The sequence below is a fragment of the Lygodium microphyllum genome, chromosome 20 (assembly GCF_053477565.2).
Source record: "Lygodium microphyllum isolate KBCC chromosome 20, Lygodium_microphyllum_v1.1.10, whole genome shotgun sequence".
NCBI lineage: Eukaryota > Viridiplantae > Streptophyta > Polypodiopsida > Schizaeales > Lygodiaceae > Lygodium > Lygodium microphyllum.
In genome coordinates this window covers 123,961,880-123,989,370 of record NC_141154.1, presented here as the reverse complement: position 1 = coordinate 123,989,370, position 27,491 = coordinate 123,961,880, and the positions used below count along the sequence as shown (strand labels likewise).

General features: G+C 42.4%; 1 protein-coding gene across 1 annotated transcript in view; it reads left to right on the top strand.

Moving 5' to 3' along the window:
• The first annotated feature begins 1,523 nt into the window (after window positions 1-1,523).
• The window catches only part of LOC148019345 (transcription elongation factor SPT6-like), a 93,263-nt gene continuing 67,295 nt past the window's right edge, over window positions 1,524-27,491 (top strand). The window contains exons 1-6 of the mRNA XM_087660978.1: window positions 1,524-1,792; window positions 1,878-1,971; window positions 9,932-9,989; window positions 10,063-10,153; window positions 10,382-10,433; window positions 10,547-10,724. Coding sequence (XP_087517104.1) covers window positions 1,681-1,792; window positions 1,878-1,971; window positions 9,932-9,989; window positions 10,063-10,153; window positions 10,382-10,433; window positions 10,547-10,724 — 585 coding nt within the window. The 5' untranslated portion in view covers window positions 1,524-1,680. The remainder of the gene's footprint in view (window positions 1,793-1,877; window positions 1,972-9,931; window positions 9,990-10,062; window positions 10,154-10,381; window positions 10,434-10,546; window positions 10,725-27,491) is intronic.

The following is a 27,491-nucleotide window of genomic DNA, read 5'->3' as shown; positions in this document are numbered from 1 at the left end:
GCATCGGCCTTTAAGTGGAAGGTTGTTGGAGTAAAGGCCAATGGTCTATAGCCAAGTAAGCACCCATTGTATACATACACATTATACAATCATATAGAAGTAATCGTAGTAAAGAATAAGGGTACCATTCATATTGTACCCACATAACTCTTTTATGTTCTCTCTCTCAACTCTCTTGCACTCCATAGATTCTACTCCGCATCCCACCATTGCTTCCTTCTCTTTCTTAACACACTCTTTAGAAGCACTAGAATTTTCTTAACTTTAAATTTTATAATACAAATGGTGTGATCTTCAAATGGCTAGATATTGATAGATTTTGTGAGATTTTGCCCAAGCACTCTATATAATTATCTAAGGACTTTGTCATTTAGAGATTGCATTTGCATTGGTCCATTTGTGACTTTAACAAGACTCAAATATATGAAATAAATGCGATTATTTGATAATAGGGCTACATGGGTGTCACCATGACATTCCAAGAATAAGATATGACAAATTGAATGATTGAGATTTTCTTCATATGCATCTTTGGGAATTTCACCTTGGGTACTATATTTCCATGAATGCATGTTTGAGTTTATCATAAGCAAAAAGGATTGAAGATTTTCATTGTCACAAATACTTCTATTTTCACATTAGGTTCAATACTATATGGGTAGTCTAGCATGAAGTTGGAACCTCATAGATTGCTTGTTCTATGGAAGACACCTTAGTTCTAGACTTTTCTAAATCATAATGATTATAGGAGCTCGTGTGGTAACCATCATGAAGAATCACCTTGCAATAGGCGATGGTTCATGCAAGTCTCTTTGTAAGTGTGGTAAGTAAAGTGAGCATTGCAAGGGAGTTTTGTGAAAATACTAAAATTTAAGGAATTCTCTTCCTCAAATATCCATGTGAGACTCATTGTAGTCGCTTGACATTGAGAAATTGTTGGCATGTTTGCTATGTCAACTAGGGAGTAGCATGACTATTCTAGACAAGGCTAGACATCTTGGCATGATTGTAGATCAAGTGTGTGAGTAATCACTTTTGAAGGAAAACCGTTCAATGACTAAGCAACAAATATCCCAAAGAGTACCACACAGCCAATCCCTAATGGTTGAGAGTGTAGGTGAGTTTCTTAGGTGTGTGGGTTCAAACCCTAGGCTATACAGTAGAAGTTTTTGATATTTTTTCATGTGGGAAAATGATTTGTTTTTCTTCCCTATAATGTTCAACATCACGAGCTTTTCCTTGGAGGAGGCATTGCATACATAGCGGGTAGGGCATTGTTGGACCCTATCTCAAGCTAGTAACCCCCTACCCCTAGCCACGACTAGCTAGGTATATGGTCTCTTTGTTGCCAAAATTTATGATTTGTGGTAGTTCGCAATGTGGAAATATAGTGGGAAGTAAAACTTTCTATGATAGCCTTGCATGGACACTATTGCGCCAAGTGTGAACAGGCCCTTGGAAGAAAGGGGGGGATAACAAAAAGCACATTCACAAGGGGGAAAAAAGGGCATTATGATCAAAGACTCGCCACCTTGCAGGAGTGCGTGCAGCTAGCTGCTAGCTCAATTAGCTACCACTACTATAGGCATGTAATGTAGGCAGGCTTGTTCTCTGCCAGTTCTCTGTCGAAACACTGCAGAAGCTCCATTATCGTATTTATAAACCCTAGCTTCCGGCACCATGGGCCTCAGGCCCGGCATCGTTAGCAGCAGCAGCAGCAGCAGCTCGGACTCAGACATGCATCCGCCCGACGGGAAGCACAGGCGCGTCCATACCATGACGGGACACAATAGTAAGCTTAAAGGCTCCTTTTCTCTCCTTCTTTAACGTTGGTCTCCCTTCTTTGCATGACCGTTCCCCCCCGGCCGTTCACACAGATGGCAAAGCAGTGCGCCAGAATGATGATAATGACGATGATGAGTACTCCCATGGCCGTGCAGTTATTCTGCCTACTTCAGCTGCGAGAAAAAGGTGTGTGCGCGTTGATGAATATTCGTGCTTATTTTGCTGAATCGGTTGGCATGTGTTGTCTCCTCCTCATCGAGATACAATCGCGTGCTTAAAATAACTAATATGGCGCATCCTTGCGCATCGCAATGCTTCGCATTGTGAACCATTTGGTGGACATTCGTCTTTGTTCTGCTGATCGGTTTGCATTTTTGTCTCTTGATCATCGAGATGTCTGGAAAGGTCTTGCATGCTGAAACATCTAAGCGTTTCTCTTACATGTTCTCACCGTAGAAACCTTGATAAGATGCGGAGAATAAAAACCAATGTGCGCAGTTTTGGATGTGGTAATAAATCAAGCATTCGTTAAAGAAACTGAATTGCTCTCAAACTAATGTTTGGAGTTGAGGTGCTACCCCTCGTGGGCTTTTGGGGGTGTGTGTCTTTTCTTGGAAAACTTTTTTTTTTTTGGTTTTTTTTTTGGGAGCATTCACTAAGATCTAATTAAACTGAGCATCCATGCTTGGTCTTTCCAATTCTTATTGTAAGGTCAATCTTTTATTAACCCAAATTAGACAATAAAGAATATCGATTATAACAAATTTGATGGTGGCTTAGGTCAAGTGTGACATGCGGAATTGAAAGTGATGATGTCATGACATTTACTGTCTTTGGCCTTGGAAACTTTACATATTCATGGGCTGACTTGGATAATTACTGTTCAAATGAACTTAGGTTGACTTTGTTTCAAAGTCTGAGCCCATACGATTTATTAGGATAGGTAGGTCTATTTCCCAACATTGACTTGTATTTACACATGTGAATTGGTATGTGTGAATGTGAGCTTTTGCTGAGAGTGATGCTGAATCTTTCCATGAGTATAAGAGGATCTAATGTAATATCAATAAACTTTTTCACTTTCTTGCCTCTCTCTTTTCCCCTTCTAACTTTCTTTTCCTTCCTCCCTTTTTCTTGGCTCACTCTTTGTGACCAGTTCTAGTGAGTTGTTAGACCATTTGGTTAGCGTTAATGCAATTGAAAAGGAAAAATGATGAGAAGAGTTATATAAGCAAGAACAAGAATATCGAGTTGGTGATAGTTTGACATGCAAGCATAACTATTCTCCCTTGCACATGATTCTCTCTTGGTAAATGTGTATTCTGAAAGGAGAAGATGGGTAAGGTTAGTGATAGCGTGACATGCTCTTCCAAGAGGAACGAGTTTTTTGGTGAATATGCTTTCTTCTCTTCCCATGCCTTGTTATGTGTCCCTCATCTACCCTACAACCTTTCTTTTGTCTCCACTTGCACATTGTTTGAGAGTATTTTGATAGACACCGCTAGAGTGCATTAAGTTACTTTGAAACTAGTTAATAAAGAGGACCATTCTCATAGCACATAAGAGAGCATATGGAAAACACTCAAGTCTACCCACGAGCAATCAGCCCTTTAACACTACTTTAATACCATGTCAAAGTGCATTGGATGCCGAAGTGTATGATTAGACTAAAAGAAAGAAGTGAACATGGGGCCCTAAGGAAGGGAAGGGGGGGGTGGGCGGAGAGAGAGAGAGAGAGAGAGAGAGAGAGAGAGAGTTGAAGACTGCAATGAATGAATGCTAAACAGAGAAGGCAATATGTACAAAGGGTTGTGAATGGGAGAATACGAATAAAAAACAAGTGAATGTGACTAGGGACAAGCTTGCCCTAAATAGGGCAAAAAATAATAAAATAACGACCAAGTCCAAACTATTGCAATTGTCTGGCTGTATAAACACAACTACCGCCTATAACAAATGCTTCGCCTACCATACGACAGTGTTGTCCAACCTCGCAACTTTCCAAAAGTTAAAACTACTGCCCAAATTGTACCTGTACATGGTGATACTCTATAAACTGCGCTAATCTACCCTAACTATGCTTGTGCCCATCTTGGAGATGACCAAATCTCTAACACACGGTAGACCATTGGGCAAACCCTCAAGGCACCCTTGGTTTCTTTTGGTTGGTGGGTGGGTGGGGGTTGGGGGGGGGGTGTGTGTTATGGACCTTCACGGGACTTCTAGTCATAACTTGTCATGAGGCACAAAATGGCACACAAGATATATCAATAAGGAATCTTTGTATTCATGATATCGAGAGATACAACATTGAGCCATATCTCAAGACTACACCCTCATGACGCTGCACATGTGAGGGTTCACCATTGAGCATAGGGAATCACACGTACAGTGGAAACCAAGCTGAGCTCAGAGTCACTACTATTCCCTATATAGGTGTTTTTGGCTCCAACGCCATGGTATAGCTACAAAACCCATACCCTTACTGAGAGAGAGAGAGAGAGAGAGAGAGAGAGAGAGAGAGAGAGAGAGAGGAGAGAGAAAAGAGAGAGTTGAAGGCTGCAATAAATGTATGCTGAAAAGATAAGGCAATATGTACAAAGGGCTGTGAATGGGAGAACTCTCTCTCAATATGAACAAAAAACGAGTGAATGTGACTGGGGACAAGCTTGCCCCAAATAGGGCAAAAAATAATAAAATAATGACCAAGTCCAAACTATTGCAACTATCCAACTATATAAACACAACTACCGCCTATAACAAATGCTTTGCCTACCACACGACAATGTTGTCCATCTTAACTAGCATGGCAACATGTCTAGCCTGCCCTAATCACTACCCAAACCTTGCAACTATCCAAAAGTTAAAACTACTACCCAAACTGCTCCTGTACATGGTGATGCTATATAAACTGCCCTAATCTACCCTGACCATGCTTTGCCTATCTTGGAGATGACCAAATCTCTAATAGCCCCTCAAGACACCCTTGGTTCGATGCCTTGGTTTCTTTGGGGTGGGATCTTTTAGGAATAGAAGAACATGGAGACCTTATTTATTTACCTTCTTGGGCACAATCCTATTTCGGCCAAACTGCTAGGGGGGAGGGGGGAAGGTTTAGCCACTAATATACTAGGATTTGCACTAATACATAATTGTTATGCAATGGCTTCTAATTAGCTCTCCTTTAAACATCTCCAAAAAGCATGCTAAACTACCAAAAATAATGGCTTTATTCTTAAATAGCAAGACAAAGGCACAAAAGTCCTCTATAAATAGAGCCTATTGTTTAGTGCATCTTTCATCCTTGAACATTATCACTCTCGACCTTCAACCATCAGCCCTTTGCTTTTTAGCCTATGGACTGTGTAATGATAAATCGCACACCCTAAAATGAAAAGAATATACATAAAACCATTATGCATTGGAAAATATGAAGTGGGTGACATCAAAGCAAGGCACAAGTTGCAACAATGCATCCTTGAAGTTCTCAACAAAACCAAGATTAGGAAATAATGATGATGCACGAGCTTATGCACATTACTACTTGGTAGTAAGGACTTTGCCTGTACAAGAAAACTCATATATGTTTATCATAGATTGGGCTCTTATAACATTCATAACTTCTAGCTTTTACTACATATGAGTTAATCTTCTCGCATCATCAAAAGGTGATTGGAGTCAAGTGGGTCTGTAAGACCAAGTCTCTTAGTGATAGTATACTCGACACACACAAGGCATGGTTGGTTGCCAAAGGTTTTGCACAATGGCCCAGTGTTGAATTCCATGATACTTCATGCGAACTTTGAGATGACAAATATGGAGCTTCTTCATTTCTTCTTAGGTCATGACATATGGCACACTAAGAGGGGTATCTCTCTCTCAATTATAGTATGTGTAAGAGCTCTTGACATTGTTTGAGATGATGAAGTGCCAAATTGGTTTACTAGCCTCCCTAGGAAGGGTGCTCTGAAATTGGAGGCCTAGCACTTGAAATTTAGTTATTGAAATTTGGGGATTTTAGAGAATTCAAGAGGCCAAGTCTTGGTGATAATCAAATTTAGAGCTCAATTTGTCACCACCAAAGTGAATCGAAGTCGTACTAAGGGCCCTTAGCATGAATCAAGTACTTGGCTACAAATCCATTGTCATCTTGTGCTTTTTCGCTATTGAATTTGTCATTAGCATCTTAGATCCTACTCTTTGTAAAGAAGGTGGTGGTCTTTGGGCAAGGCTCTAGTGGATTACATAGAGGTGGCTGTGTAACCAGCCTTCCTCCTTGGATAGGGTGGTAAATAACTTGATTAAGCACTATTTACAACAATTAACAAATTCACAAAATTGAAATGCATACTTTACCATATGATCTTGGAAATTGGACACCTTGTTGGCCCCAAAATTGGCGCCCTTTTGGTATTTATTTAACTTAATTGAAGAATAAGTTGATGTACAATGGGATTCTCCCAATCCCTTTCGGTATTTTAACTTCGCTTGCTGTCCAAAATGACCAGCGAGTCTTTAATTTGGTTTTCCCCTTGATTTGGCAATCAATTGGCCTTCACGGGCTTTGATGAAGATGAAAAATTCCCCAAATTCAATGATTTTTGGTCCGTCCACTTGAATAGGCTAAAAATAGCTTCAGCCTTGTTGAATCCAAGTCTTGGAGCTTCCAATTTTTGGCACGCTTCTCAAGGTTGCTGCTAAACCCTACTTTCTGCTATAGATTAGGGTTTACAGCAGAGAAATCTGAAATTTCTCAGCCTATGGTGATCTCAATGCTGTAATCTTCCGAGCAAGGCCATAGTAAGGCTGGAAGATGAGAGAGAATGTTGAGGAGAGAGAGAATTCAGACTTTCTTTGCGAAGAACTGAAGAAAATCTGTCATTTATTGTTGCTGCCCTGTCTCAATAGCTTGTAGAGGCAAAGAACTGAAGAAAAGCAGTCATTTATTACAGCCTGTAGATGTTGTCACTTGCTGTTGATTGGTCTTATCCTACCCCTAGCTGCCTTAGAAGGTCCTCCAATGCCTGTAAATCAGACCAACAACATCTTCTCCCTCTCTCTTGCAGGCTGAACACACTAAAAATGCCTCTCTTCAGTCTCTAAAGACGTTTTTTAGTCTTGCATGGGCATTTTTGACAAGTGGCAGCCTTTCCAAATGGTTTTCAGCACTATCCATAATTAAATATTAATTTTCAATCTTTAAATACTGAAAATTAATCTAATAATGATTTCGGTGCCCTGAAAAATAATTTGATTGGCCAATAATTAAATTGGCTTGGCAACTTCCATCCTTGAGTGTCTCTGTGCCATCTTTGACCATCAGATTGGTGTTAGGTACCATTAAATGCCACTTCTCTAGTGTCACCAATTGACACTTATGGTCAAATGAATGACCTAGGTCAACAATTGGCACCAAGTACTTATGCGGCATAACTTATAGTAACTTTTGCCTTTGATATCTTGTGATTTTCTCAGGTCTTGGACTCGTAAATTTACTCTAACCCTAGTTACACCTCACATGTGCAACATTTACTTAACCATGTGATTAAAAATTCATCCACATGTTAAGTGAAGTTTCAAAAATACATGTCCTCATGATAGGTTGATCTACTACTGCGTAGAGTTTGGTTGCATATTGCTCCCATGTATGGAGGGATGTAATGGGTGTGGCTGGATAATGCTCTTTGAAAAGCCTCCAAGCTTCTCTAGAATCTTGTCTAAAAAACAAGTGGTACGGGTCTCTTTCCAATTGGGCAAAGAATGCCCTCTTCTTTTGCTATGTGAAGTGTTTGATAAGTAGTTGTGCTTATGGGGGTTGTGGATCTCAATCCTACCTCTCTCTATGGGCGAGCTCTAGTCTTGCGGCACTTGTCATCATACTAGCTGTTTCGAGATATCACCTCAGTGGAGGTTCTCTGTGTAGACCATGAGCGTGGTAAAGTTGCACTTGTTGCTGTGTGTAAAGCACTGTTGATCTGCTGGGTGAGCTCTTGTAGTGCACAGTGTGAAGATCTTGGCCTTATAGATATCCTCTCTGTTTAGAGAAGAAGTATCTTGGGCGTTGGTGGGTCGCCAAATAGGTTTTGCACATTAGTAAATTGGAGATTTGTAGTTGATAATAAGTGGGCATGATCCATTGCAACTCTAGAAGACATGATGAGACTAAGAGCTCTTGGATATGAGGTAAGCATCGGCAGAGCAAGTACATAATCTATTATGGTAGTACCATGCTAATGTACAATAATGTTTAATGCCCCTTTCAACCAAGAAAGTGTTAAACTTACATGACATATATTCCCCCCTCGATTATTTTTTTCTTTCAGCCATACCCATTTGTCGAGGTGTGTAAGATATAGTACAATAAGTCAAGAAAGTGTTATAACTTACATGACATATATTCCCCCTTGATTAGCGTGTAGAGTAATCAGCTTGTAACCACTTCAGTTTTTAGCCAGGGCCAGGAAGATTTCAAAGCATGGAAACACCTTTGATTTGCGCTTTAATGCATATACCGAGTGATGATAGGTCATGACATCAATGGAGGTCACAAAATACAAGTATCCCTCAATGGAGTTGATATGCATGGGTCCACAAACATCACCAGGCACAAGCTATAATTTCTAATCAGCATGCAGAAATCTACTTTTGGGAAACGAGGCACGATGCATTTTGCCATGTATACAACTCTCACATACATTATTGGTAGGTGCTTTCAATACAGGGAGACCATGTTTTTGCTTTTCTAAACAAATTGTTATAGTTGAGCTGACTAAATTGAGTATGCCACAACTTTGTGTCATCCATAATAGTGGCACCAACCTATAGTGCATTCTCTGATGCTTTCTTCTCATACAAATCAAGTTGATAAAGGCCATTGTACAATGTGCCTATGACAATGAGAGCATCCCCATCGCTACAATCATAGATACTGCACCAATCTATATAGAGTTTAACCTTAAAACTAGCACCTACTTGAAATTGAAAGCAAATTTTTCTTTTTTCCTGGCACATACAAGACCTTTTGAAGCATGATGACATCCCCATTTACTACAACAATGGGAATTTGTCCAATGCCCTTGGTTGCACATGAAGCATTATTTGCGTGCTTGGAAGCATTGCTATCAAAATACCATGTATTCTTATTTTCAGCTACAATCTCAAGGAAGTACTAGCATTTGACTTAGTGTGAATCCAAAATATGTGGATGCCCCATAACATTCATGTTTGTAAATACTTTCGTCACCCTACAGCGTGATCGGCATGGGGACCTTTTACTTGTATAGGTTATTATAGTGTTTGCTCTTAACTAATAAAGGAACTTATTTTTAGGCAGAAGAAGAAACATTGAATTTCTTTTGAGGATTATCATGTTGTTTCACATGGTTGCTAAGGGGCTCAATTGTATCATGAAAGCCATCTGTGGTCTTTGAATGTAGGATTCTACAAACCACAAGTAAGGACTTGAGAACTGTCCAGGAAGGGTTACTAGCTGTTCATGGTAAAAGACCCCTACTCGTTGGGGACTAAAAGCTGAGGTTAGAATTGGATCTGAGAATATTGAATGGTAATGCAGGCCAAGAAAAGGTAGGAAGCATAGGGTTGCTCAGAGTGCTGCAAGAGGAGGGGGGAGGCATTTCTTGGTACACAGGATTTGGGCACTTTCTTACACCTGGAGCCATATACAGTTTGGTACTATAGACCACCAGAGTGGCATTTCACATGGCCCTTGTACTAGACATTCTCCTGAGAGAGAGTAACTCTATTGTCTTCTGCATTATCATTGTTGCCCTATGCAGGGCTTGTTTTATTTGGAACTTGGTTTATTCAATTAATGCGTTGATTAATAAAATCAATCACCTTGGGGAAAAAAGGAAGCACAGGCTTGTGCTGCAGAGAATGTGTTCTTTTCAGGCAGGGAACTGGGATTTTGTGAAACTGGGGAGGTGCAACATTGTGATGCATGACTTGTCTTCTCATTTTTAGAATCTCGAGGCATGAAAGAGGCACAGACCCCAAGTTGTGGCAGAGAATCAGTGAATGTCTTGCATGTAGATTCTGAAAGTATCTGATGATTTCTTATTGTGATCTCAACCTAAATGAAGTTTATGATCACAAGGTGGTCTGATGCAAGTATCAGCTGTGCCAGGTTCAAAAGCCAAAGGAATGCTGAGAGAGATTCAAATCAAGAGGTTTTTTATAAGGCTGTAAGTTCTGCAATAATCAAGATTTTGAATTTCTTATTGTGCAAATAGAGATTGAATACTAAATGGACTACAGGGTAAGGGAAAGTTGTCTACAGATACCAAGAAGTCCTGGGGAGTTAAAACATTGGAAGGCCATGGTGGAGACGGTGGGGCAAAACATAGAGGTATTATCATGTGATACCAAGATGCAATATATATATGGTACTGTGGGAAGCTCTATCTAGTAGTCATGAAACAAAACCTGCAGTGACATAGATGGTATCGTAGGAAGCTGTACCTAATAACCATGGAATAAAATCCTTCTTTATGTGATCTTTAGTGGTTGCTGCAAAGTTGACTTTTCAATTTTCAAGACAAATCCTTTTTCAAGGCTGATGTTATCCATGATGCAGTTTTTTGTAGTAATGAAAGAGAGTCTGAAAAGGCTACAGGCACATCCTCAAGGTCTTTCTTGTATCCCTAACAATAATCATTAATGAAATAGCCTTGTGCACATAATACTATACATATGCATCAATTCTGTTCATCATTCCAAACATCCCTTTTCATTGAGACAGGCAAAATAACCAGAAACGAGGTAGGCGAAATGCAACAGGCTGGCAAAGAACGCCAAAAACCAAACAAAGGTTTGTACCGGTTGAAGACATTTCAGAGGATCTTTCCAATGAAGAAACAGAGATTTGCACAGGAGAAGGGACTAGCAACAATATGCTGGATATACCAGAAAGGCTTCAGGCATGTCCTTTGGACCTTTTTTTCATTGAAGTTCCATTTGGGTTCAATGCTTTTCTAAATTGTTCTGTGTTCAAGAGGTCTATCCTTTCACATCCTCTCAGGATGGAACTATGTGAGTGTGTATTTTTTGGTTGTTCCAAGAAAAGACATATCTATTAATAACACCTCGGCGAATAACCTGAGGTAAAATATGAAGTGCAAAGAACTCTGTGAAGAGTAATTGAGTACATCGCAAATACAATGGTTGTGTGAATAACCAATCCGGTGGGCTGTAATGCCAAACCATATGAGAGAAAGTATGGAAGAAAGTGCACGAATCCCATGTTTGCAGAAAAGCCTCTCTTCTCTTCCTCATCCTCTCAAAGCTGCCTTGCATCCTCTCCCATCTCCTGCAAAGTGTGAATGATCTTTGTCCAGATCCTTGATAGTCTCCACTCTGGATACATTCAGAAGGTCAATAACATGGCTACATCTCGCAGTCCAAATATACCAGGCTATGATGCTGGCAATTAACTCCCATTTGTGGCAGTGTCCTTGAGTCCAAGCCCCCACGTTTAAGCTAGCCTAACGTTGTGAGATTGTACTAATTTAGATCATTTTTTATTAGAAAGAGGTGCATTAGTTAGTATTAGCGTGAATTAGATTATCAGAGATCTTATGGTAGCCTAGAATATATGTTTCTCTTGTAGAGGGAGAGATTTGTCTGATTGCTATGTGTGCATTTGAGTTCTGTTCGTCGCATCACCTAATGAGGCCAAATGCTAATTAATGGCAACCTTTATTCGTTTCAAAACAGCCCCAACAGGCCACAATTAATGAACTTTGAAAAGTTTTTGTCAAGTGGCCATACATCCATCCAAGGGGGAACCATATTTTAGCCCCAACTTGTTTTTTTTGGTGCCAACATTATTTTCATTATTGTAAGCCTCCGATCTCACTCTTGTTTTGTTGCTGTCACACTTCTCTAGGACATTGACTCTCATTTTGTTGTATTTGGGTAATTACATCTACTTAGAATTGGCATTGTTATAGCACTAGCTGATTACTATAGTTAGTTATGCATTGTTTGAATTAGTAGCTCACTTTCCTTTCTATTGTACTTTATCTACAATTAGTGTACATTCTGTTGTGTGCGAGAAAGGAAAAGGGCAACAAGAAAACGCTTTGGCCTCCATCTCTCTTCTTGTGTGTTTGAGCGGTCCTTGCATCTATTATATATATGTTTGGTATAGTAGTTTAAGCAAGCCTTCCTACCATGTGAGTTTTATCAAGGAAGTGCTTGTATTTGTCCTCCACTCGTCGATAGGGACTCCCTTTGTCATTGTCTTTACGATAGTTGTGATGTCTCTAAGACCTTGTAGTCTTTGCTTTTGGATCTCCTGTAGTAGCTCTTGAAATCAAGCCCGCCATCTTCTAGTCAGAAAAGAAATGCCTCGTTTTTTTCCAAGAAATGCAAGTTCTATATAATATCTTGATAAAAAAAACTTGAGGTAAAATACAAATTTCAAGGAACTTTATAAAGAGTAACTAAGTACATCACAAATTCAATGGTTGTGTGAATAACCAATTTGGTGGGATGCCAAACCATTGAATGGGTGGTATGGAAGAAAGTGCCCAAGTCTCATGTTCATAGAAAAACGTATTTTCTCTTTCTCATCCTCTTAGAGATGCCTCGCATTCTTTTCCATTTCCTAGGGAGAGAGTGAATGATCTCTATCTAGATCCTTGATTGAGTCTCCGTTCTAGATGCATCTTGAAGGTCAATAGCATCAAGTCACCCTTTTCCATTTCCTAGGGAAGGTGTGAATGATCCCTATCTAGATTCTTGATTGAGTCTCCGTTCTATATCTTGAAGGTCAATAACATGATTGCATCTCATGGTCCAAATGTACTAGGCTATGATATGGGAAATCAACTCCCATCTATGACAGTGTCCTTGGGTCCATTGTGTCCGTGAGTAATTCGTAGCAAGGATCTTACTCAGATGTTGTCTAATGGTGAGAAAAGAAAAGCCTTTTTGTGTAAAGAAATACCCTAACATAGAAACATAATTAGAAACCGTCCGACAAAGCAGAGATTGATAAAAGAACACAGTTAGGGGTAGGGTAACTCAGAGACAATGAACACAGTGAATGAATGAAGTGATATGACTACTGAATATGCGATGCTCATGGAGCAAACACACTATGCTGTGAATGAATACTGTACCTCGAACTCTTGTATCTCAAGGATTAGGGCATGCTGGCGATTGCTGGAGGAGAGAGAAAAATTGCCAGTCAACACCTGCAATAGCTGGGCGACAGCCTGCAGGAAGCAAACGCAGGGCGGTGATGATATGGCATGCTGTACGGCAGCAGGTCTGCACAGGAACACCTGTCGCCTGGCTGAAATCAGCTCCAAATAGGGTGAAGAGGGCTGGAAATCAGGTGACGTCCGATGGAGATAGTAATGGACAGCTTCGGTTGAGATGTCCTCCACAAACGGGGTGTGGGCAGCAAGTTGAAACACCTGAAATCTGCAAAAACGAGATTAGGCCTGAATGGAGGGCGGCATATCTATTTATAGAAAGTTTGGGCCCTCCCAAAATGGTTTGTGCATGTGGGACACAGAAACTCTCTCGGATCGCGTTTCTTTTAAATAAACAAGGTTTCTTCATTAATTAAGCATGTTTTGGGGCTGTTTAAGTAAAGCTAATGCATTTTTCGCTCAATACTTTGAACATCTTGATTGTTGGGCCTTTTTGTGACCCAAGCTACAAACCCCTAGGTCGCCACTATGGTGTTTGTTGTGCCATGGAATATCATCTTGAGGGATCTCCTCTATACCTCCTTGGCTCCAGGGTAGTCCCATAGGCAATCTCTTTTTTCGTGAAGATAATTGAATTAAGTAAATATTTTACATTAGACCATCAGGTTGGCTTAGAACTCTCTCTCTCTCTCTCTCTCTCTCTCTCTCTCTTCACTGCAGCTCGCATATGCCACTGGGTCCTTGCCATATCCAAGCTGCATGCCAACCACTAAGCTTCTGTGAACTACAAGCCATAAGAAGAAAGATATCTTTCTAGGTCTAAAATTGTCATGTGGCCTCCTTCAAAAGTTGTATAAGAACTCATACGAGATTCACTCTTTGTGGCAATGGGGGTAAGCTATTGGTCGTGCTTTGATCTTGCTTGTCTGTATTCTCCTCCCTAGCCTAATAGTGTAGCCAAAGAAGGCCACGTCACATGGTCTATCAAGGATTGGATTGCTCCAGACCCACTCCAATGGATCACAGTGTAGTCTTTGTAGAGGCCGGCTTTGATAAGACTGATATCTCCATCCATCTTCAAGATGAGTGGTTGGGTTTGGGGCAACGTGGCACTTCCTCTCAATGTGTGCCACTACTTTGATCCTTTGTTTGGAGCATCCAATGAATGTTGTTTGGTCAAGGTCCTCTTGTTGGAGGCGGCCATCCTTCTCAATCATAAAAATAAATGCCCTATCTTTGCTAGTCGCAATGATTGTGAGAAGAACGTCCCCTCTAGAGATGAGATTGATCCAAGTTTGACAAGTGCCTATATCTATCTGCCAATTTGGTGGAACTCTTGAACCTTGTGTTGGCGACCACTACTCTACTTGCTAGTGAGTATCTTGTTGATCTCCGATAAAGAAGCTTTTGTTTGATGCTCAAGAGGAGTGGCATCCAAGATGCCTCACTATGGTCCCATGGGGAATTTGTGTGAAATCCTTGTGTGGTCAGCACTCTGGCTGCATAGTGTTGCATACCCAAAATTTATAGGACTTATGCCAATTAATTAAGGCATTTGTTGCTTTGCAAAATATATCCATGGCCATTACAAAGGCTCTAAAGCTACTCTCATCCTTGTCTAGATGGGTTGGTGTGTCATCAGCAAACTCCACATCAAGAAGCTTCTCAAACTCAACGATGGGTAACTTGATGCCTTTGTTACTTGTAGATGCATTTCTCAAGGTGTTCATGGCCTCTGCTACAGAATAAAATAAAGAAGGGGCAAGTGGACAACCTTGTCTAATCGATATTTGAATGCTGAATCAGTCTCCTCTTTCCCCACAAGTTATAACCTGGCTATGTGCTGAGTGTTGAGATAAATTATTGAGTTCATTGTACTCCATGAGTTCCTATTTTGGTTTCCATTTACAGCCCCAAAATGGCTTTATTTGTATCATTTTCTAGTGGTTGGGTGCCACCTAAGAGAGTTCGAGTGCCACCCTAGATAGTTCAGTGACTCATCTGCCTATAAATAGGGCATGTACATTCATCACTTTATACACTTTTGCTCTCGTTCTTCAGTCAGTCTCCCTCTTCACTGACGCTAATCACCTTCACCTCTCCAATGCCTAGTGGATGCTTCTCATGGGAGTGGCTTTTGTGCTGTCTTCTGGAGCAGTTTGCTGCTGCCCACACCATTTGGAGTTGCCACCCTGATTAGCTGGCTGCTGTCCAGCCTGCCACTTTGACTGGAGGGTCCTGCCCACTTGTGTTTTCTGTTCCTGCAGCAGTCTACACATGCGTTTGCAGCCTACACTGGCTGTCCTGCTCTCAGATGCCTCTTAGAGACTCTTGCCATCACCAGCAGCTCCTGTGTTTGCTGCCAGCAGGTCATCTCAGCTGTTTACACTTGCAATTTTCAGTTCAGCAGGCTGCCCTGCTGTTTGCCAGTTGTCTGGAGCATTCTCAGGTTGCTGATCACTATTGTGTCTCAGCCAGATCTGCATTTTTACTGGTTCAGGTCTGATTTTGATCTCTGACAGCCCCTGAGGACTGTGTTTTGCTCCCTCTATTACCATCCTTCATCTTCTGGTGTCTGCTCCAATATTCCATTGTCCGGAAAATTGCATTTCTCTCCTCATAGAGCAGCTTCTTTCCTCATTATTAACACCTCTCCTTGAAGGATCCTGTTTTGCAAACTCCACATCATTGCTATGTAATCAATAAACTCCACATCAAGAATCTCCTCATACTCAAGGATGGGTTACATGATGCCTCTAATACCTCTAGATTTGTCTCTTAAGAAGGAGCCTTTGCTACAAATAAAAGCGAGAAGGGGAACTAGAAGAAAACCCTGTCTAATGGATCTTTGAATGCTGGTCTCCTTGCCCCATTGGTCATAACTTGGCTATGTGCTGAGGAGTAGAGAGCTGCTATTCCCTTGACCCATTGCTTTGGAAATCCCATCTTCAGTATTGTGCCCTCCAAGAACTCCCAATCAATGTGGTCATATGCCTTCTCAAAGTCTAGTAGGAGCACTATAAGTCTCAATTCTTGGATTGAGCCAAAGTGTACTCCTAGAAAGTAAAGATGTTATCCTCTCGCACAAAACCTGTCTGTGGGGTGTATAATATTTAACATCAATATTTGACATCAATTAGGCTAATCCAAGACTAATCGCCTTCACAAGGATCTTATATAATGTAGTTACAAGCAAATCGATTTGCCTCCATTGTGTGATCTCTAGTATTGTGTGACCACCTGTCTTGCCTCCAAAGAGCCTTATGCAATGGATCCATCAGCTCTTTTGAGTCTTCGAACACCTTGTCTAGAGTGTTCTGACTTTGTGTGCGAAAAAGTCTATTAATCGTGCCACTAGATCGAGTCTAGAAGGAAGCTCTCGTGTGAAACTTTGATTTGGCTTCCTTCATAGCATCAATGTTTGCTCTAGCAATGTGCATCCTTTAAGTTGTCCATCTGCACCTTGGCTAGCTCTTGCCAAAGAAGAAATGGACAACAAATTCTTCTTTATCCTTGGCACATACAACACATCTTGCAAACGGAGAGTAGAGCCATCAATGGCCTTTAAGACAATCTCTCCAACACCTCTAACAGGATAAGATGCATTGTTGGCGCTTTGCACAGATTTGCCAACAGGGGCTGCAACAACAAAGATAAACAAATCCTTGCGGGATGTAATGTGCTTAGAAGCACCACTATCAAAGAACCAAGTGCTAGCATCCTCTGTAGAGATGAATGCTCTATCTGCCCAAGAAGAATTATAACTACAAGTGTAAAAATAGTAGTCATGGTCAATAACAAATGACACAGACTCTGTAGCAGTAGCAGTGGAAGGTGCATCAGAAATAGATATCTCGGACTCCTTGGCAATACGTTTCTTACATTGAATGTTGTAGTGTTGAATGACAACCAATGATGTTGGGGTGGACCTCTCCTTCTCTAGAAGACCTTATTTCCCCCTTGTTGCCTCCTCCTTGAAGAAGGAATTGATTTTTTATAGGCTCTCGTCCAAATCACTAGTTGCTCATCCAATTTAAGGGTCTAGATCTTCAAATCTATGCAACCGACACTTTAAGATCGCCCTTGTAGAACAAGTGCTTTGGAATTGTAACATTGGGATAAGGTCCTTTGACTCTCTCAAAGAAAAGTAGTTGAATTGGTGTGATGCTTGTTAGGTTGCTCTTGTCACAAGCCTAATTATCCACTTAGAATCGGTCAATTCTAGAGAGTCTTGGCTCCTACTACCTTCTCTCCTTGAGAATAGGAGTGAGTTTGTAGACTTGCCAAACTTTGTTGTGAACCATGGGTCTTGACCTCAAATCTGAAATAAGAGCTTCTACTAGGCATCATGTTCTCCTTTAATAGTTTTTGTGCCTTTGCCTCTCCTATCCTCCAGAGCGTCCACCATATTAAAGTCACTCCCTACTACCTAATGATCAATCTATGGTAGAGAACGATCGAGGGTAATAAAAAATTGTCTCTTCTCTTTGACGATTCGTGGCATAAATGACCAGTAGACCAATAAGTGTCTCCTCCATTCTTACAAAGACCCACATGGCTCTCCTTGGAATCACAATACCTTGTATTGAGTGGGTCCATTGCTTCCCAATGCATATGCATACTCCAACTTGTATCTTTGTGACTCCCACGATTATTGCCTCTTGCTTGGAAATAACTTCATGCAACATGTAGATATTCTCTCAGATCAAGAGGAGGATCTGATGAGTGAAGCTCCCAATCTGACCTCAAATCTCCTCCAAGGTCTCGACTCTCCATCTCCTAAAAAATTGAGTAAATGTTAGGCTACTGTGTGTTAGTATTTGAGTCATCCCTTGGACAGGTTGTGTTAGGGTTTTTGCACAGTTAGGGTTTGGTACAGTAGACAGATTACAGAGCCACGTCAGCAGCAGAGTACAGTGCCACATCAGCAGCCAGCCATGTCAGCAGACTGCGCAGGTGCCACGTGGCAGCCTGCAATGCACTTGGACAGTTTTTTTTGGCATCATTTTATTGTAATCGGCTGCATTTAATGCAGCCGACCGGTTTATTTTATGCCTTTTATTTCTGCTTTATATAGCAGTCCTCCAGCACATTGTTAATGCATTATTCAGTGTTTTCAGATTCTGATCTTGAGATCTGTTGGCTGAGACAGACTGTGCTCGGGCTGACGGAGATCGAGGTCATCAAGTCAGAGACATACACAGATATTTCTTCTGCTCCCTTGTGTATTTCTGCACTCTTATACAGCATACTACACCGCAGATTTTCTGTGTTTACATTGTCTCCTTCTCTCTCTCTCTCTCTCTCTCTCTCTCTCTCTCTCTCTTCTCTTCTCTTCTCTTCTCTTTGTGTTCACTCTCTCTCAGTCTTTGTCCTAAGCTTCCGCATTGCTGCACTCTGACATGGTATCAGAGCGGTGAAGATGGACTGACTGAGGGCTGAACCTATCTGAAGAGGAGATTTCAGCGCGACACAAGGCTGCGTTTCCAGGATTCGAGGGCGAGCGGGAGGGCTGCGCATCGGATCAAGGCTGAAACGAGCGTGGGTGTGTGGGAAAGGAGTCTAATCGGTGAATTTGCTGCAGGTTATTGCTGTTCGAAGGGGAGGAAGTCTGCGTTTGAGGCCTTCCATTGCAGATTTTACATTTTCATTGCCTCCGGCGGGTGAAGAAGGTTTGGGCAGCGGAGGAATCAGTCCTAGAAGGCTGCGTTTTCACAGTCAGGGGGGGTTGCTTTTGCGTTTGTGCAGGTATTGTAGGTTAACACGTCTACAAAGACTGATTTGGAGTTCCAGGCGATCATGGATAGGAAGGTGCCTGTTTTAGAGTCTTATGATTTGGCGGAACTGGTGATGGAGGAGATTAACAGGTCCTTGGTGAGGGATGAGTCCAAACTCTCTTCCAATGCTCGTGCGGAGTTGACCAAGGTCCAGTCTCATTGGGACAAACTGAATGCCAAGATTCAATCTTTTTTGTTTCTGTCTTGCACCACAGCCGTGATAGCTCACATCGAGCACTTGACGGTGGCTCGTGAGATATGGCTAGAGCTCGACCAGATGTACAATTGGATGACCCTGATGAAGAGGGTTTCTTTGGAGGTGCAGATGCGGACTTTGTCTGTAAATAAGTCTTCTTCGCTTCGGGAACACATCAACAAGCTTCGGTAGTTTCAGATGCAGGTTCAAAATGCGGGGAAGCCTATTTCCTCCGAAGACATGGTGATCACTTTACTATCCCAGTTGCCGCTACGATTCGGTACTTTTTATTCCGCTCTTATTGCATCAGGGCGGGAGTCAACTTTGGTGGGAAGAGTTGGTTCCTATGGTCTTGGACCAGGAGGAACAATTGAAGGGACAGAATGCTTTCAAATCAGAGGCGTTGGTTGGTCAAGCCTCTCAGAAGAAGGGGAAGGACCAAAAGAAGGAGGAGGACAACAAATCCAAGAATGACAAGAAGGAATCGACTTGCCATATTTGTGGAAAGACCGGTCATTGGAAGAAGGATTGCCCCGACAAAGACAAGAAGGATACCAAGAAGAAGGACACGAAGGATTCTGGAGTGGTGGCTGCACCCTCATCAGCTGCTTTTCTACACTTAGCAGTCATTGAGGACTCTACACCGACAACTTCTGATGCTGCGATGATAGCTCCCCAGGCTCGAGAGTGGATTGTGGACAGTGGTGCCTCATGGCACATGACTCCTTCCATTGGTGTTGTCCATTTGCGACCTTCGCGTGGGCAGATTCTCATTGGAGACAGCTCTTCTGTGTCTATTGCTGCGCAGGGTGAGATGCAGCTTATTCCAGATGGACGTGCTGGTATCCACACCTCTGAGGTATTGCATGTGCTAGGATTGGGGTATCATTTACTTTCGGTTCATAAGATTTGTGCTCTTGGCCTCTTGGTGGAGTTTGATAGTGATATTGTTCGAGTCCTTGATCGTGGATCGAGGAAGATTCTCTTTGCAGGGTATGAGGAGAATGGAGTCTACAAATTGAAGTCTTCTTTAGCCCTTACTTCTCTTCTTCTTACTTCTCAGACACAGTCTGAGGTATGGCATGCTCGGTTTGGCCACCTGAACTACGAGTACCTTCGGAAGGCGTCGCGAGGATTGTTTTTCCGAGGCTTGCCAGACATAGTGGTGAGCCATCAGCCATGTGTCTCTTGCATTTGTGGGAAAATGCATCGGGATGCGATTCCCAACAAAGCTTCTAGGAGGTCTACTTCACCCATGGAGCTTGTATCTACGGATCTTTGTGGCCTGATGAGGACTGAGTCCTTGAAGGGGAGCTTGTACTTCATGTTGATCGTAGATGACTACAGTAGGATGACTTGGGCCTATTTCTTGACTTTGAAGTCGGAGGCTTTCTCTCATTTCAAGGATTGGCTTCTCTTTGAGGAGAACCGTTTTGGCCGGCGACTGAAGACCTTGCGTTCAGACAAGGGAGGTGAATTTATGTCTAATGAGTTTGCTCGTTTTTGTGCAGATAGGGGCATTTACCAGGAGTTTGCTAACACCAACACTCCCCAAGAGAATGGCATTTTGGAGCGGAAGAACTGAAGTGTGATGGAGATGGCACGCACCATGATGGAGCACCGACAGACACCTTAGTTTTTGTGGGCCGAGGCAGTGGCTACCACAGTTCACATCCTTAATCGATCTCCCACTTCGACCATTGATAGGATGACACCTTTTGAGGCTTACTTCGGGACTAAGCCTGATGTCTCTTATTTCAGGATCTTTGGGTGTGACGCTTATGTGCACATTCCGCTTATGTGCACATTCCGAAGACGCAACGTGATAAGTTCGAGGTAGCTTTTCGATGATAGGTTTTTGTTGGCTATAGCTACCAGTCCCAAGGTTATCGTTTGTTTGATCTCGTCAAGCGGGATGTCAACATGAGCCGAGATGTGTGGTTCGTGGAAGTACCGGCCACAGAGGGGGGTGAGGAGCACCCCATCCTTGGAGATCTAGGGGAGAGTTGGGCTCCCGAGACAGTTTCTTTGGAGCCAAAGCCTCTTGATGGAGATTCTTCTTCGGATTCAGAGTCTTCTATTTCACTGACCATCCCCGAGGAGCTTCCGCCGGTGGATGTTCCTGAGTCTTCAGCAGATGGAGAGCGACGGGGAGAGGTTCGTCCTTCTTCTCGTTGGGCCCGTGACACCCTCCGAGATTTAGGGATCGAGGGGGTCCCTGAGGAGTGGGAACCGCAGGATGGACTGCGGAGGTCACGGAGGAACCAGGCACATTCTTCGGAACTTGTTTGCTCCAACTATTGTTTATTGACCTGTGTTATGCAAGATCGAGAGCCCACTTTAGTGAAGGAGGCTTTGCAGTCTGATCATTGGCGGAAGGCCATGGAAGCCGAGTTAGAGGCTATTGAGAGCAATGGCACTTAGTCTCTTGTGCCTCGTCCCTCTCACAAGAAGGTGATCAGTGTCAAGTGGGTCTTCAAGATCAAGTACCTTAGCGATAGTTCTTTGGACATGCACAAGGCTCGCCTTGTTGCTACAGGTTTTGCTCAGTGCCTAGGCATTGATTTCCATGATACTTTTGCCCCCACTGCTCGTATGGCGACTATTCGAGCTGTTCTTGCCTTCGTTGGCCATAGGACATGGCTTCTTTATTAGTTGGATGTGAAGTCGGCCTTTTTGAATGGTGACTTGCAGGAGGGGATCTATGTTGAGTAGCCTCTTGGCTTTGGATCCTCGGATGGGAAAGTTTACAGGTTGAAGAAGGCCTTGTATGACCTCAAGCAAGCTCCCTGTGCATGGAATGAGAAGATTGACTCGTTTCTTCAGTCGAAGTTGGGATATCGGCGCTCCAAGGCCGATCCGCAGCTTTATGTGCACACTTTCGAGGTTGGTCATGTGTTGTTCGTGTTATATGTTGATGATTTGATTTTGACAGGCGATCATGCACAGAAGGTCTGAGAGACCAAGGTAGCTTTACACCAGGCATTCGAGATGATGGATTTGGGGCTTATTCATTTCTTCTTGGGTCACGAGATTTATCAGTCTCAGAGGGGGATTTTCATCTCTCAGCAGAGGTACATTCAAGAGCTCTTGGTGACTTTTGAGATGGAGACTTGTCGTCCCATTACTACTCCTATGGATCCAAATTGGAAGGCCACTTCACACTTAGATTCTCCTGTGATGGATGCTTCACGCTACCGTCAGTTGATTGGATCCTTGATTTGGCTTATCAACACTCGTATTGATCTTTGTTTTGCTGTGGGTCTTTTGGCAGGGTTCATGACGGAACCCAAACAGGTGCATTGACAGGCTGCCCTGAGGATTCTTCGGTATTTGAGGGGGACCTTTGACTTGGGGCTTTCTTATCCCGTAGGTGCAGATGCTTCAGATTTGGTTCTTGCAGGTTGGAGTGACTCGGATTGGGTTGATGATGTGGACCACCGACGGTTTACTACAAGCTACTGTTTTATCTTGGGTACAGGTGTTCTCTCTTAGCCCTTTCTTCTATTGAGGCGGAGTATTGGGCTGCGTTTTCCGCCATATGTGAGGTTGTGTGGCTTCGGAGATTGTTGGAGGAGCTTGGCTGCCCCCAGACTCGTCCTACTCTTTTGCGGTGCGACAATGAGAGTTGCATCGCCTTGGTATGGAATCCAGTATTCCATCCTCGGACGAAGCACATTGAGATCCAGTATCACTTCATTCGGGAGAAGCTTTTGGATGGGACCATTGATGTGGAGTATTGCAAGACGGAGGATAATCTTGCAGATTTGTTTACGAAGGCGCTTCCCTAGGCTCTTCTTTGGTAGCATTCCAGATCCCTTAGTCTAATGCCTCGTCCACGATCTGAGAGGGGGTGTTAGCATTTGAGTCATCCCCTGGATAGGCTGTGTTAGGGTTTCTGCACAGTTAGGGTTTGGTACAACAGATAGATTATAGAGCCGTGTCAGCAGAGCAGACAGAGTACAGTGCCATGTCAGCAGAGCAGACAGAGTACAGTGCCATGTTAGCAGCCAACCACGTCAGCAGACTGCGCAAGTGCCACGTGGCAGTCTACAGTGCAGTCGGACAGTTTATTTTATGCCTTTTATTTTTGCTTTATATAGCAGTCCTCCAGCACATTGTTGGTACATTATTCAGTGATTTTAGATTCTGATCTTGAGATCTGTTGGCTGAGATAGACTGCGCTCGGGCTGACGGAGATCGAGGTCATCAAGTCGGAGACATACACAGAGATTTCCTCTGCCCCCTTGTGTATTTTTGTACTCTTATACAACATACTACACCGCAGATTTTCTGCGTTTACACTATCTCCTTTTCTCTCTCTCTCTCTCTCTCTCTCTCTCTCTCCTCTTTGTGTTCACTCTTAGTCTTTGTCCTAAGCTTCCGCATCGTTGCACTCTGACACTTTGGTCCTGCAAGGTTTAGTTGATTGTAGCCTCCATAGGAAAAGTTTCTTCAAGGCTTCTTACATATGTAAAGAAATACCCTAATGTAGAAACATAAATGAAGGCGTATTCTCAATAGAACACAATTAGAGTTATGGTAATACAAAGACGACGAACATAGTGAATATCATAAGTGAATGAATTTGAATAATACAATGCTTATGCAACAAACACACTATGCAATGAAGGAATATTGTACCTTGAACTCGTGTCTCGAGGACCAAGGTAGAGGTAATGAGCTGGAGAGTGTGTTGTGCTCTTGATAGATCTTGAATCGCAGCACGACAACCTCCAAGATGTTGGATAGTAGCAAATGTAGTAGATAATGATGTCGGCGGATTAGTGTTGGAAGCGTAGAGGAGGGAGAAAACAGACTCCAAGATGTCAAATAGTAGCTAATGTAGTAGATGATGATGTTGGATTAGTGTGCGTAGAGGAGGGAGAAAATAGTCAATGTAGTAGTAGGTGATGACATGGCAAGCTGTATAGCAATCAATTGGTCAAAAAACAGCAATTGTTGGAGGCGACAAGGGCAAGGTGGTAGACAGAAGGTGCAAATGCAACAGTCTTTGCCATGTGGCAGTTGGCGACAATAGGGTGATCAAGAGCAGTGGATGGTGTAGACTGTGCGGTAAAGGTTGGAAACAGGTTCTTGGATGGATGTAGACAATGTCAGGGAGCCTTGGCTAAGATGTTCTTCGTGAACGGGATATGGGCCATGAAGCTAGAGCGCTTGAAACTTGCAAAAACGAGATTGATTGGATGGGAGGGTAGACTATCTATTTATAGAAAATTTGGGGCCTCCCAAATTAGGGTTTTTCGTGTGGAACATTGAAATTCTCTTGAATTGCTCTTGTTTAAAAGACCGATTAAAATTCATTATCTTGAGTTTTGGGGCTGTTTAATTAAAGCTCATGGTAATTTAGCTCAATATTCCCTCTCAGGCTCAAAGTGAACAAGAAAGGGACTGTAAGCAAGCCGAAGCCCTTTTTCTTTTCTTTTTCCCAAGGCACCGAATCTAAAGGGGAAAACTCAAGTTTAGTGTCAATCTATTATTGAGCCCAATACATGAGAATGAGATCGTAGTCGGCTCTTGAAATCTCACATGGTCAATGGACGCCGTGGTAGGCCGAAGTCTTACTAGCCATGTTGGAGGATGGTGGAGCAAGTTGTGAGGCCCAGTCTATCTCATCTCCAAACAGTGTGATGAAGGTTGGAAATAGGTACCGGATGGATGTAGACAATGTTGGGCAGCCTCCGCTAAGATGTCCTCAACGAATGGGATGTGGGCAGTGAAGCTAGAGCGCTTGAAACCTACAAAAATAAGATTGACTAAATGGGAGGGTAGGCTGTCTATTTACAAAAAGTTTGGGCCTTCCAAATTAGGATTTTACTTGTGGGGCATTGAAACTCTCTCGAACTGCTCTTGGTTTAAAGAAATGGTTAAAATTCGTTAATTATCTTGAGTTTTGGGGTTGTTTAATCAAGGCTAATGGTAATTTAGCTGAAGATCCCCTCTCGGGCCCAAAACTTGAACTAGAAGGGACTGTAAACCAGCCTAAGCCCTTTTTCTTTTCTTTTTTCCAAGGTGTTGCACCCTAAAGGAGTCGGGGCATCAAACAAAGGGTGCACGTCGATTGTCCAGTGACCTACCAAGACTATAGAGGTGATATGGTTATCTTACCAAGGGAGTTGAGTTTGCATCCTAGAGAGGATAGAACATCGAACAAAGGGTGCTTGTCGGCTGCCCAATGGCCTACTAAGTCTTGCAAAACACAATGGATGATTTATTTATTTATTGAGAGATTTGTTTTGCTTTTCAAAAGATTTATCGTTAAGTGAGGGTTTCAAAGTTTTTGGTTAATTAATAGTGTCCCAAGGGGAGATAAAGGGATGGGCAGCCCCAAGACCTTCACCAAACAAATAAACCTATCCCAACCATTATTGGGTATTAATGACAAAGAAAATAGGCTAAGCGTGAAGGAAGCAGATGTGGTGGTTATGTGAAGAGGCCAAAAAAAGTGTGGATAGCAAGCTAGACAAGCTAAGCAAGCAAGGGAGATTGCTATGTGCAATGCTACGAAGATGGTGAATCCAGAGTCGACCACTCCAAAGAGTGAAAATGAATAAATGCGCATAGATGCACATTTATAAGAACAAAATCCCAATGCATTGGAGTTATGCAAGAGGCAATGCAAATGTGATTATGCTCAGGAAAAATACTATGCAATGGTGCCACTTAGATAGTTCACTCGTGGGGGAATTGTTCACTTATCCAAGCACTCCTTTACAATCATAGTCGTCTTGATGATGGGGATAAAGATTTACAATCATAGTCGTCTTGATGATGGGGATAAAGATACAAAGCACAATACACCTAATGGTTGAAGCAAAGGAAATTGTAAACATCTTGTCACCACTAAGAGAAGAAAGCTACCCCCTCTCAAACTAGAAGGGAAAGTTGGAGAGATGCATCCTCTCCTTGTCAATTTGAAGGAGGAAGGGAGAAAACACTTGAGCCAATCCTGGGTAGTAAGCACTGTAGCATCAGCCAATTGATCACCTTGGTCAATATATTTGTAAAATTATGTGATGAGGGCACAAACTCTAGGGATCTGGTGCCTAGCTCAATCTGCCCTTTGATAAAATGGAAATGACTTCAACATGTCGTGTTTGAGGTGTGATAATGGGGTTATCAACTAGTGCAATTGCACTTTGGTTGTCATAGTAGAAAATAGTTGGTGCAACACTTGGGGATTGGAGCGCCACTAGCAGGCTCCCTAGGTAGAATGCCTCCATGGTACCATCAAAGAGAACCTTATACTTAACCTTGTTTGTGGAAGCCACCACGGTCTCTTGCTTACAACTAGCTTGAGAGATGGGAGCCCTACTCAAGGTAAAGAGGTTGTTGAGCTAAGAAATGTATTCCATGCTGATTAGCCACTTGTCCCAAAGCAAGCTTAATTTAATGAAAACCCTAAAATGGGGAGCGCTTCGAGAGAGTTCAATGAAACCTTGATTTGGGAGGGTCCATCCTCATCTATAAATAGACAGGCTGCCCCCATTCAGTTTCATCTCTTCCGTGCAGGTTTCTCACCCTTGTGTGCAGATCTCAGTCATTAGTCTCCCACCATGTGGTGGTCTAGCCTTCGCGATTGTTGCTATTAACTCGTTTGCTCCTTTAGTGCGGCATTTTATTGCAACGTTTTACTATCAGGTTTTATTGCAGCGTTCTATTGCTACGTTTTGTTGCTTTGCCCACATAATCATGCATCATCCTTTGCACTTGCCTCAGCCTCCTCACATTCTTGTGATTAGCATTTGATGTTTCTCTCACTCCGTCACTCTGATTGGTGGTCACAACACTTGGGATCTGTCTCTAGTGGACGTCACTCTCTGACACACTGCTTTGCCCTTGGGCACATTGTATACTCTTACATTCATTTACAACATTCAGTCACTTCAGAGTTGTGTTTTTTTTATCCCTTTTTTAAATTTGCGTTTGAGTATTGAGTTTTGCGTTTAGGATTTGAGTTTTACTTTTTGTGTCTGTGTTTGTCTCATTGTGCTTTTGTCGTGGTTGTATACTTTGTGTTTCCTCAGTGCAAACCCTAGAAGTGCCTCCACAGTCTTTTTCATAAAGGTAGTTGCCATGGGAGCCCTGGGTGTCAGGATCTCCTGCCCAATCAGAATTTGTATAGGTACATCTCAAATATCTCAAAACATGAAGACATGCAATCCAATGTGACATTTTAAGTGCAGTGAAATATTGATTGAGCTAATTGACTGAGTAGCTAAATCTGGCCTAGTATGAATTAACCAAAGCGGTTTTCCTACTATAGATATTTAGGTGTGCTTGTCGAAGGGCTAACTTGGGGTATCTTTAGACAAGTGGACAGTGGAATTGAAAAGTGTGGCCATAGGTCGCGTTCGATCTTGACAATATTGTTCCATAACTGAGGAGCATACTTTTGTTGTGACATAAAAATACATTCCCCAAATCGAACTACTCCATCCCCGAAAAGTAAGGTAACAAACGGAAGCTAGTTATCTCAAAAGTAGCACAAAAAATGGTCTTAATTTCTGTGATGGCAGTAGAATC